General features: G+C 31.5%; 1 protein-coding gene across 3 annotated transcripts in view; it reads left to right on the plus strand.

Annotated features, from left to right (window-relative positions):
* Positions 1-13,434, plus strand: part of LOC116768247 (protein unc-13 homolog B-like) — a 169,376-nt gene that overhangs the window by 127,342 nt on the left and 28,600 nt on the right. For 2 of the 3 annotated variants that reach the window (XM_032658925.2, XM_061523445.1), the window contains exons 1-3: positions 5,833-11,059; positions 12,751-12,794; positions 12,880-12,970. In XM_032658925.2, the coding sequence (XP_032514816.2) occupies positions 6,548-11,059; positions 12,751-12,794; positions 12,880-12,970 (4,647 nt within the window). In that variant the 5' untranslated portion in view covers positions 5,833-6,547. Of the gene's footprint in view, positions 1-5,832; positions 11,060-12,750; positions 12,795-12,879; positions 12,971-13,434 lie in introns of those variants that run through there. The other variant, XM_061523446.1, reaches the window with a different exon arrangement.

Consider the following 13,434-nt stretch of genomic DNA (forward strand, 5'->3'; position numbering starts at 1 on the left):
AATTAAAAATCAACCGCAAGCTCTCCCTATTATCTTTGCCCATTTCAACTGAATTGTCTAAAAAAATTTAATGATACTTTTTACGAAATACGTACCTAAAGGGGAATGAAAATTTAAATATACTTGAAACTTTTCATTTCCAAGTGATAAATTGAAGATTGTAATTGCAAACCATTTTAAGTGAAAGCGATCTTTTAAAGTTGTGTAACTGAAAATATATATTATGTTGATAAAACCAGAATTAATAGTAAGGAGTTAAAAAGAAATATGTTGCGTACAGTATTTAAGGAGCCTTTGGACTTTCATTCTCTTTGATTAATAATTCCTTAAGTAATTTGGCTTTCACTGGGTTATATATTAACTTCTACTTTGAACGGCTTATATAACATGCAAAATCTTTGTAACGTCATAATGTTTACCATTATACATGAAGATTCATATACCGAGTCATTAAATCGATTATCTTGTGTAATCTAATACGATACAAAGTTTTCACTCTCAGTGTAACAATTTAAGTGTAACCCACGTAGCAAACGGTGCAATTTAATCAAGCGTAAATCAACTCGCTCACTGTGATAGCACGAGGCTGAATTTATGACATTGTTGCGTTTGAAAGCAAGTATGACATAAAGGGAAGTCTTTAATACTAACAGCGAACCCAATTTATATATGTTAAACAGTTAAATGAATATTGTAGTTTAATAAAATTCTACTTCTTGTTACATAGAAATAACATAGAAGCAAACAAATTTATTTAAAAATGATGAAAATATCTCTACGTTAGTAAATTTATTCATAAAACTGATTTTAAAATTAATATATTTTAAGTAAGAATCGTAAGTATAGAAATAAATGAGTACTTATATAACGTTAAAATGTTTAAATTAAATCTAATGATATTCAAAAGATTTTAATTTGTGTCAAAAATTTTGTTATTAACCAAAAGTAAGTTTTTCATTATCTCGCATTTTAAACAATTTCCATAAACAAATTCCTTTCAACATAATTACACAAATTTTTATTACAATATTAAAGAATTGAATTTTCACAAAGACCACGTATTTAATTAGTACCGAAAATTATTTCATATTTCGAGCTAGGGTTTCGTATGTCGACTATTATACATTTAACCTTGGATAACGTTATGTATGTAATTCAAATAGTTTTTATTCTATTTTGAAAAGATAATCTGTATTATTTTATAAGAAATAAAAGTAAAACAATGCTAACAGTTGGAAAAATTATAAAAAAAAAAAATCTTATTTATTTAATTTCTGATAATAAATTTAATGTTACAAGATTTTTTACAATATTAAAAATAATAAAAATAATTTATTTTATTGCTCGATTTAAACAGAACTATTTACAGTTTCTGACTGAGTTTTTATTAATTCCTATTCCTCACTTTGCATCAAGTAAAGATATTTAAATGTGAAATTTAAATGTAACTTCAAAAAGCGGAAGGGTTCAGGGGGTTGGTCTATTGACAGCGTTTGGTTTAACAATTGGAAGGAAAGGTACATAACATTAGCATTTCTTCTTAATATGACCAAGAAACAATCTGTTGATCTTGTTTTATATACCTAGTCTTATTCTCAAATCATATAATTTACGAATACTTCGCTATAATGAGTTTTTATTTAAATATTATACCACTGAAATAAATAATATAAACATATTGGGTTAAAATTCTAAATGGAGCGTAATAAAAATTTTACTTCAATCCATTTATACTCTGTACAAATGCTTGTTCTGGAGGAGATTAAAAAAGACAATGTCAAATGGGAACATCTAACGCTAACGATTTTGAGCGAAATAGAAGAAAAAATGTTTTGAAAATGGGTGACGATTTCAATAATATTCGTGTAACACCTCCGAGGGTGATATACCTGTCCGATGTTGTATCACGGCACGATCATAACGGTTTTTTATTGTTTGCTTGATTTGATTGCCTCATGAAAGTGTGATGGTTGTTTTATAGTGGAAAGAAATAATGAAAAAAATAAAAGAAAAGATATAACAGCAATTTCGACCAGCTAATAATATTTTTTTTACAAAAGTAAATAATATTTTAGGGAATCCATTTTGTTGTGTTTTTATAATATATTTCGTGAAAGAGATTTATAATAATAATATTTACATGGAACCTTCATCTTGTCTTCTCGTTCAATGCTATTTTTTTCCATTTCATCTACATTCCCTACAATTATCCATTCTATCGCGACCTTTTTCCTGTACCATATGACGTGGGGAAATTAAATTTTCAAGTAATTTGCGGTACGAATGTTGTGTCATCGTCGTTTGCACTCTGTATGAGAATTTATTGACATACAATTTTCTCATTTCTCCCATTCATTGTTACTGGAAGATGTTGGTATTGATGTGAGGCTTTTATCGAGATAATACATCTCATTATTTCATTAAAATGTATGTATTAATTTTCACAAGAGCTTTTCCAATAAACGAAATAATAAGATATCGCAATTATGCTGACATCGTTAATTCAAAGCAATGAATAATAAAATAATGTGACCGCAGACGTTGCAAAAGGATAGCTGTATAAGTTCAATTATTTTTTTGGTGATAAATGTTCAAGTTAATATCTTGAAATTACATCATGTATAATTACATATATAGTAGATATTATGATAAAATAAATATCAGTTAAATACAAATCTTGTTCCACATCTCCACTGGAATTCAATTACGCGTAATACCATAAATACGACAAAAATATTATAGGTTATAATATCCAATGATTATATTTTGTATTTATCTATCATATTTCATATTAATTTCAGTATAATGAACTTCAGTTCGATTTGAATTTCCACTTGAACCCGGCTATAACTCTCAATAAAGGAATCAATTTCTAAATAATTGAAATTATTTATTAGTATTACGAATCGTGTGATTAATCCTCATTTTATTTCAATCACCATTGACAAATACTTCCACTTAAAATTTTTCTTTATTTAAAAAAATAAACCCTAGTTTTATTAACTTAATTAGTTACTTTGAAGACTTAGTCAATTTTAATATTGAACACAATAAGATTTAAGATTATATGAGATAGAAAGTATATTTAATTGAAATGTCATAAAATTTTAATTATTCAAAACAAAGGATGTATCAAACTTAGTAAATTTATACATATTAAAATAATGTTCGACAGTATCCGATACAAGCGTGCGTGTAATATAATGTCAGTAGGGAGGCGTAGCCCGTAATTCACTTGTTAGCTTGATGGCAGTTAATTCAGTAGGCGCTAACTTTGAAGTTCCAATTTCATGAACACTTTTCGAACTATCGACAAATAGTCGGTAATAGTTTGACTTATTATTTCAATTATAATTTTCGCTACTACATTACACATCGGATCCGTTTATATAAAACATATAAAAGTAATACTTGTACAATGTATGTATCTCTTTATTAATTTTTTTGTAATTTTAACGCCATCCTCCCAGCACATTTGATAATATGTTATCTAAATGATGGATGAAAATCAAAAATATGTTGTAAAAACAAACGCAATATTAAACTCACCGTATGTTTACATTACTTTAAAGCAATATCAAGTATCATCTTATATTGAAATTAAAAACCACAGGGTACAGATATCAATAGTTATGAATTTATAAGTTCATCAAACCTTATAAAAAAAACAATCCATTATTCCGTTTGTCACATCTGTGTCCGTTTGAAATGTTGCCAACAGCTGCATTTACTCTCCTGCCACCCTTCTACAATAATCAACCCGTGATGTGACGAAACTTGGCAACGTCTTATAAATTTTATAGGGAGTATTGTTACTTCAAAGATAGTATTTTTAAAACATGAACTACCTTCATAAATCTCGTCATATTTTTTCAACAATGCTTTCCTGTTATACGCCATATTGGTGTGAAAAGCGTGTGAATGGTTCATTCATATAACGTAGATAAAGAAGTGAATATTTCGCTTATTTTGCACCATGCTAATGAAATTTTAATGGAAGTATATGATTTATTAAAATGTATGCTGGATATGAAATAAAATTCTTTTCTTGTTTTTACTAAGAAATTATTACTAGGCAATGTAATTTTTTTCTTTCACTATAATATTTATATACAACCTCATTTATAAACGTTTTTTTTAACAGTTGATAACTTTAGATAAATGGTTTCTCCCATTTACTACTTGATGACATTATTATAAGGCTTTAGTTTTAGTAAATTGTATCATTGTTATTGTTTTAATTGTGGCATTCACGGCTTTGGGTTTAATTTCATTTTATGGCATTTGATTTCTACATTTTGTAATACAAATACAATCTTAAAATGCGTTTTTAAATACAACATAAATGATATAACTCCACCTCGATAAAATTATAATTAAAAGTTTTGTCTTCAATCGTTTTATTTCTTTAGTCATAACGATTTATGACGCGGTTTAATGGAGCGATTTGACCATAACTTAGTATGCCATGACAGCGAATTATAGCTGGCAAGTCTCACGCAGGGTTAAAAACTACTATTATGTAAGGAGCAGAAAATATAAAGAGTGATTTTATCAACGTTGAATGAAAATGCTGTACAAAAAGGTTTTACGATAAAACTCGAGATATACATATAATAGTCATCATAATTATATATAATACAAAAACGATAAAGTTATATTCGTATATAAAAATTTACGACTCATGTCAGATGATAGAAATTTAAATTTTTAAATCAACTAAATATATTTATTGAAATTGATTCTTGAAATAAACATCGTTTAAATTCTAATGAAGATATTTTGGAATCTTTCCTTTTATAACTCCTAAATTTCGACACCTAAATTTTGCCCCGGGAAAAGGCACCATTCGCTTAAATAGAATACGATCAGAACGGTTTACATTATTTACAAATATCAACTTGCGTTTTTAAATGGCTATATTTGGACATCATTTATCATTTCAATATATCCGATTGGAAACATTTTGTGAGAAGCACTTATACAATTTATTCTCGTCCGACTTTCTCAGCTGCAGTCCGGATACTATAAATTCTTAATATAAAGCCGTGTATAATATAATAGGTATAAAGCTCAACTCTCTCGGGTTTAGTCGAAACACTTTTTTTTACGAGTATTTTGTACTAGTACTTAAAAAGTATAAAAGCTTGGCCAATGTCGAACACAACTTATCTGAGACTGTTATTGTCAGGAAGTTAAAACTTCATTGCCACTAATTTATTTTACCCCAAGACGAAAGAAAATAACTAAGGGATCTGCCGCTAAGGACACTTAAATGAAGACATTGACTGAGAACCTTCTTTTCCTTTTCCAATGACGCCTCAAGGGCAATTAAAACAAAATTACTTATAATAAAAATGCTTTTAAAAACCTTTTAAAATAAAACCCATTTTTTTTATAAATATCTACACATATTTATGAAACACAATTATTATATTTTTCTAGTAATAAAAATATATTTATTCTGTAATGAAGGAGTTCTAGTCCCTTATCAAAACAAACATCCGTTACTGATAGCACTCAAATGTTTCGAGTTATAACATATATAGGACTTCAAAGATCTTTTACTTCCTAACTACAGGGACGTTCATCGAAAATCGATGTTGAACGAGACCGTTCCCCGTACAATCAAAGTATTTGATGTCTGACATAACATGCTTGTGTTTATTGATACTTAAGGTATCACTATCTACGACGTTTCTCATCTTTATGTATGTGTTCTGTTTTACGAAAATTGTTGGAAGAAATCATTGGATAGTTACCTTTAAGAGTTACGCGATTATTGATAGAGGATACTTAAAAAAATATAAAATTTCAATGATACTAATCAAATAACAATAGAAATAAAAGGCAGGATAAGCTAAAATAATTATATATACAAATTAGTTCCTATACAAGATGCCAACATTGTACTGTTTCTATCATCCGTCCTAAAATCCAAGCGAAGCGGTGGTCCTCCTTGTATCCTAACCTGAATTTCACTACTTCCGAATCCAAAAAAGACCTTCCACCTCTGATTATTTACTCATGTGGAATCAATACGAACCGCTAAGCTGCCTCCACTAAAAATATGTAATTTTTTAAAATAAAATCTTGTTATTGAATTAATTGAATTTATTTTGAATAAAATAAAATTATAACATTTTTATCATTCAATGTTTCTTACATATTTTTATGAGGTTCTCCTTCCCTTACTATTTAACCACTGGTTTTTACATAACATTGGATATGAATAAACCAGTGTTTGAGAATTCTTTATTCTTACCCCTATACCTTTTACAGAAAAGTGATTTATATATAATAATACAAGTTTATTTTGATGCAAAACCATTGATTTAAATCCGTCACGTATACAACGCGATAGTGTTTATAGTTGAACAAAGTGAACTGTAATAGACAAAATGTGTTAAGACAAAAGTGATAAAATGATCGTAAAACGAACTCAGTGCAATACAGAACTGTTTTGTGTAAAAATTGTTTTAAGTAAAACGATATGGGATGAGTCATTGTGAAAGATGTTATATTCAACATATTATCCAGGCCAAAGATGATGCACGAAATTCAAGACAATGCTGGGTCAGGTACAAACGACGCGATGGAGGAAAACGAGGCCGGCGGGAGTGGGGGTGCCGAGGTCGATATGGACGACATCGGCTCTCTTACACTACCACCCGATCTACCTCCCTATTCAGGAGATTATATTATCAGTGATTACATGGAACGTCTTGGAACACGTCTTAATATCTTAGAAACCGAATTAAAGTACGCTTGGCGGGCTCTGGATCTATTAAGTCAAGAATACGTAAGAATGTGGGATAGGTTGGAAAGATTAGAAACTCTGCTCGCAGATCAACAGGGTGTGATTACAACTCTACTCGATTTTTATGCCTGTCGCACGGTAACTTCGAGGGATCCTTTGTCAAGGTTAGAGGTAATCAGAGAAATATTGGGTAATGGTACGGTTGAAGATGGCATTGAGGAAGGCCTTGACGTAGGTCGAACAGCAGCTTTGTTAGATTCGCAAGATGAGGTAATGGAATCTAATGAAGCTTTTTATAGAAGTTTAAATCAGGCTTATAGAGATGATTTAGTGTGTGATGAAAATTCTAGACCACCATCCCAATTAGATATGATTTGGGAAGCACCAGAAGAAGCAGACATAGAAGTCATGCCAACAACATCTAGGCAAATATATAGTGGAAGTGATTATAAAAACTATTGTGGATTACAAGGAGACGGAGGTTTGAGTGAAAGAGATATGGTGCATATTTCTACCTTAAGTACAATAGATCAAATTACCGTAGATAAGTTACATGAATTAGATAGGTTGACAACCCAATTACACAAGGATTCGAGAGAGTTAAAAGACTTGAAAACTAGACTTCTTAGTCCGGAAATTAAATTATCAACAAAACGAGACAGAGAAATAGAAGCTAAAGCACTAGTAGAAGATGGCAATATAATAAATGAGCAACTTAAGAACGTATATACCGGTGATGAAAATTGGGGTATTAATGATATGATGAAAAGTTTTGATGATTTCCTTTTAACAATGCCGAAAGAAAATATTAGAGACAAATCACCATCAAGATTATCGCTTTCAGACCAAATGGTGGGTGGTGATAGAGCGCTAGATTTCGTTCCATCAGCGCTGTCTCCTCGAAGAAAATTTGTTCCAGAAAGGACAACAACTGAACCATACACAACAGTAACAGGGCGTTTAGCCTATAGTTCGGCAGTAGCTAATGCAGAAATTGCAGCAAAATCTTCAAAATCTCCTAGTGCATTATCAAGAGAAAGATTTGAATACAGTTCGACGTATCAAGTAGAAGAACCAACAAGACAGCATTATTATTCTACAAAGAATGTTTCTCAAGCTTTGAACGAATTATACAAATCTACCTCAGAACAACATTCTCCATTGTCTGTTCATGAAATTTACGACGAACCTTCAAATGAAAGACTGGAAATTAATTACGAAGGTAAATTACGAAAATCTCCAAGTCCACCACCACCCGCTCCACCAAATGGAGCAGAATTATTTTCATCCATAGAAAATAATACCGAGTTATTATCTTCTCATCAAGCCATGCTTTCAACGAGCGTTGCAGTAGATAGCATGCGATTAAGTCCTCGATCACCAAAATCACCTAAAACCTCTCCAAAACACTTAAAAAGAGATAGTGCTAATATTGTCACAGCAAAATCCGACTCAGGGCTCTCTTCCATGAGTGGTTGGTCGAGTTTAGAAAAAAGTCCCGGATCACCTAAAACAGGAAGAGTCGTTCATGTGTCCCACGATAGTTATAAATTGAAAAACCAGTCACCTCAGTCTATTCAAAGGGTTCCTTATGAAATCGATTCAAAGCCGTACTTAGAGACTTTGGTTGACTCATACCAATTCGAAAATAAAACACATAAAAGGGATTATAACCAAGTTAGAAAAAGTGATGTTTCAAGAGATCCCTCCATGGATATAAATAGAATTCCAGAAAAGGAGGATTCTATTTATTTAAAAAGCGATATACCGTATTCAATATTAAATCAAAACTCTTTAGGTAATATAGATTTTTATTATCAAAATGAAGCACCATCTATTTATTCTGTTGCTGGTAATAGACAACCAATTTTTACAACTGTTTATAGTTCTCCCAGAGGAATACTTTCTGAAGAAAGAAATTTTTCCGAAATATTAGATAGAAATGAAATTACGGAAACGGTTCCTAAACAAGCACTTGATTCGTATCCACCAGAGCCCAGTTATCATGCTCAAACGGTAGTTATGTCCGCAGGTAATATAAATAAGAAAGTAATTACTAGAGCAAACACTATTGGAGCTAATGATGTTCAAATACACCAAAATGGGTATAAAGTAACAAACAATCGCTCAGGATATCCATCAGGAAATTTAACTGATGCACTTTCATATTATCCGACATCTACTAGATATGATTCTCCTAAGCGATCTTCCCTAGAAGACAGAATCGCATGGCAAAGTAGTAGATCACCGACCAGCTCAACAGAAACATCTAGTTTAAAATCGCAATCTCTTAATATTGCGGAGAGAAAACAATTTCAAAATCAATTACAACAAGAATACTTTAAGCAACAGCAATATGACCAAAGAAACGGAAATGCTATGAATGATAATAAAGGGTATGAAAAGCAAACTTTAGAAAATAACATAAAGCGAAAAGAACAATTAGTTGAACCTTCAGGAATTTTAGTATCTGAATCTGGGTATTTATCTATTTCTTGTAACCTAAAAGCCAAAGAAAAAGAAAAACAAGGAAAGAAACCTAAGCGGACATCTTCTTTGAAATCTGCCATGTCATCTATGACTCATTGGCTTCCTGATTTACATTTACCAAAAAAACATAGGTCTCATTCTTTACCATCTGGTGTAGATACAGTAGAGCAATCACAACAAGAAAAATCTCTAAAGGAAAGGTTATTATCAGCCCAAAGACGAAAAAAGAAGTACCACTTAGTGGCATCAATGTCTGGATTATTACAAAAAGCTCGTCGGAAGCAACAAGCCAGTCATCAGTCATTATCAGATCCTGAAACATCTGAAACTGAATGGTCAGGAGGACGATCAAGTGCCCAATCGGAAGATAGTGACAGTGTTTTTTCCGACTCGACACATGAAGGAAGTATGTTTCCAAAAGTGGCACCGAAGATAAAGCAAAGAAAAATAAACAATCAAGAAATTGTGGAGCAACAGCAAATGCTTCAAGAGCTACAACAACAAGGAATGGAATTTCAACAAGACGATAGCGAGAACCTTATGGAAGAAAAAGAAAAATTTGCAAATAATGTTATGCCGCGAGATAAAAGTGATGATATTGAGTTTCATTTTGCTCGCGTAAGTCAATTGCAAAAAGAGCATATAACTGAATTGGAAAAGTTAGATATTGATACTGATATTTCAAATATAGATCCATTTGAAGAAGATTCAAAAGAAGGTAACCGATCACCCGCTTCACTATTCGCAACTGTCGGAGATGTTAAAAAAGCAGCTAGTATATTAGATGATGGATCAAATGAAAACAATTCATCGTACAATGGAAGCTCACAAGAATTCGCTGTTTCTAGGGCTTTGGGCAAATATCGGCTGCGTAAATCTTCATCTGTATCCGATGACCAAATGTCTGATACATCACCGCCCAAACTGGAAAGTAATATACCCGAAGAAACCACAACTGAAATTACGAAAGTTAAAAGTAGAAGACCGTCCAAAGCAAGTCCACCGGAAATTATAAGCAGTTCAGTACCAGAGGATACTGCAACAATTTCGGAACGGAGTCCTTCTATACAAAGCGTACGTGGTTTACCTATGAAATTCCAGCCAAGACATCAACAAAGTTTAGAGATACCCAACAAACATGATGATGATGATAGCAAAAGTACACACTCGTGGAGAAGTGGTTCAAGGGTGTCATCCAGGCGCCAAAGTACGGAAGATAGTATTGATTCAGAAGACGAATGGTATTGTTATGAATTAAGAAAACTGGAAGAAATGGAGCAGCAGTCTCAAATTGAACAAGAACGGGAGAAAACACTCGCAGAAGAGCCTGAATTTGATGACGAAATAGCTACCGAGCCAAATGAATTTTTGAAAGAGAAAATGTCATATGTTTTAAGAGAATTAAAACTTAAAACTGCCTCAATTAAAGTGAAATGTGATGACGCTCCAACTGAAGAAGCTTGGAAAGATGTAACTACATTTCCCGTTATTGATGAAAAGGCCCATGAAAGTGCTGCAGAGGTCGAAACTGATGATGATAAATCTTACGCTGACTCTGGTTCAGGAGAGACTTCTGGACCTGACAGTCCAGTTCAAAGTGGAGATGAATTTGATGAAGATTATGACATGCCAGAAATTAGCAAGGAACCCGTTCCTACAAATAAGCATGCTCCAACCCAGCAAGACGCTCCGGTTGGCAGCAAGTGGAAATTATTAAAAGCATTAAAAGATCGAAAAGCTGAAGAAAAAACAACCGAAACGCCAGCTGCAACAACTCCGTCTAATGAAAAGGATAAAGTCAGTGCTGGTGTAAGTTACCTTATGCAAAAATTTCATGAAATTAGAGTTAAAAGTTAAAATGTAGAATCTAGGTTATACATTCATACTACTTATAGATTAATGCTATTTAAAATGTTAGCGAATTAACGTGGACCGCTTTGTCAAAGAGCATATAGGATCACTTGTAATGTTTCTGCTATGTTTTAATCGTCTTAGCACAGGTTTATGCATTTGTGACCATAGGTACTTAAAAGAATATTATTCTTTATATACTATTAATCTAGACCATGAAAAGCAAAGGTTGTGTATTTGTAATTTTTCCAACGAAAAATTTTTGAAACCCAAAATTAATATTCAATGTTTAAAAAATGTTCCTGTGAAAATCTTTTATCTGCCGAAATTCGGTTCAAAACCGGAATGATTTTATAAACATTTTTTACTGAAGCATAACCGTTGAATAATTTCTTTCCTTGTAACTGGAAATTAAAAATATACTTAAGCTATTAACGCTGGACATGTTTGAGGCAATAACAAGGTTCTACCAAAACTAACGTACTAAAGACTACTTACTATAATAAAATAATAAAAATTGGGATTTTACGTAAAGCTTTAGAATATAAAGTTCGATGGTGTTTTTACAATTATTCAGGAATATAGCTTGTTAATATAAAAATATAACAGTTAGGCTAGTAGGTCATTTAATGTGATAAGTAAATTGCTTTAGTATTCACTTGGGGGTTAGTGCGAAGCGCTAATCCTATTAATATTAAAACGTAGTGACTTCATTCATACAATTAATAATTAATTATTAATATACCTGATAAATTTGAAGGTACAAATTCATTCGCCGTCATATCACGTCATATCAAAAGAAAAATATTATTTCTATTCATGGCTGTCGCCATTCAGTCGAAATCATATTTACTCATTAATTTAATGAATTATTTATATTCGTAAGTAAAATTATTTACTTATTATATAATGCTTTTAATGTCTATATTTAACAAAAAAAAAACTTGGTGTCTCGAACATTATTATTTTAGATTAAATTTACTGAAATAAAAAAATCGTAGCAGCGTTATGTTTCGTGTCGTTAACGAAAGACGTTAAATGATATGTCGTAGACGTATTTTATAGGCGGTTTAATCGTTTAGTGAAGTCACTGGAAAATCTAGAATGCACTTAATGTATTATCATATACTTAGACGAAGTAGACGTTGTATTTAATGGACTTGATATTTGAAGAAAACTAAAAATCTCGCAAGCTACTCTGTCATAGCAGTTATATTGCCTTGGGGATAATGTAAAAAATCCCGCTTCAACTATAATCGAAATGTTATCATGTATGCTTTACAATAATATCAGGCGCTAATTATAATGATTATATCATTGACATCTTTCACAGAACCTATTAGAATAATATGTTTGTATGTTAAATTGAAAGCTATTAATAATATGATACGTGTTAATTCTCTGTTTGCGGTATTTGCTGATTGATTGTATAATTAATATTGTGCGATTAGATTTTATATAATTTCGATTCAAAATAACACGAGGAGAATATTTGGTATCATTCCATTTAGAGGATACATCGAAATTGTATAAATTATAATTTATATACTATTGTTATTGATATTATTTTTTTGTTACAATAAAATATTCATTTTTTTTTCTTTTTTCTTTTTTTCTTTTATAATTGTTATTTTTTTATTTATTTTTAGAATGGCACTGGAGGATTCAACGAGCAAGGTGGTCGCGGCAATGGGTATGAAAAATTTCGTTTTTGTTTTAATTGTAAAACTATATGACAGAAGTGGTGCAATTTTAAAATGATTTTCGTCAATTTATAGGCATCCCGGAGATAATCCCTTTTATAGTAACATCGACAGTATGCCCGATATACGACCGAGAAGAAAATCAATACCTCTTGTCTCTGAACTTGTAAGTATACAGATATAGGCTAACGCGTCAATTTCTATTTGAAATAAAATGGAGCTATCTTTTTTTCTTGGCCGGTTTCAATAGACTATCTTAAATATTATAATATAGGGTGTTTTGAAGGTAGTATTGGAACTGGTCGTCGATGTTCACGGCTCGCCTCGACGTACGCTTAGTAACGTAGGCGCGTAATAAATGTTTTCCTCTAACCGGAAAGTTTTTTTACAAACAATGCACGTGGAGAAAATCAAAAGATAAACAGCTCGATCTACGACAAGCCTCCCCGTGTGTTGTTCAGATTTGTGATTATTTTTATTTAAAGACTTTCGAGCAGTCTGTACCTTTCTTCTTCTTGATGTATTTATGTTTTATGTGATTCTTGTATCTTCCTTCTGATTTCTATTTGTGTAGGTCTCTTATCCTTTTATAGAAGGCCTATACACCAATTACCTGCAAGGTATTATGAG

This window comes from Danaus plexippus, chromosome 19 (genome assembly GCF_018135715.1).
Source record: "Danaus plexippus chromosome 19, MEX_DaPlex, whole genome shotgun sequence".
NCBI classification, from domain to species: Eukaryota; Metazoa; Arthropoda; class Insecta; order Lepidoptera; family Nymphalidae; genus Danaus; species Danaus plexippus.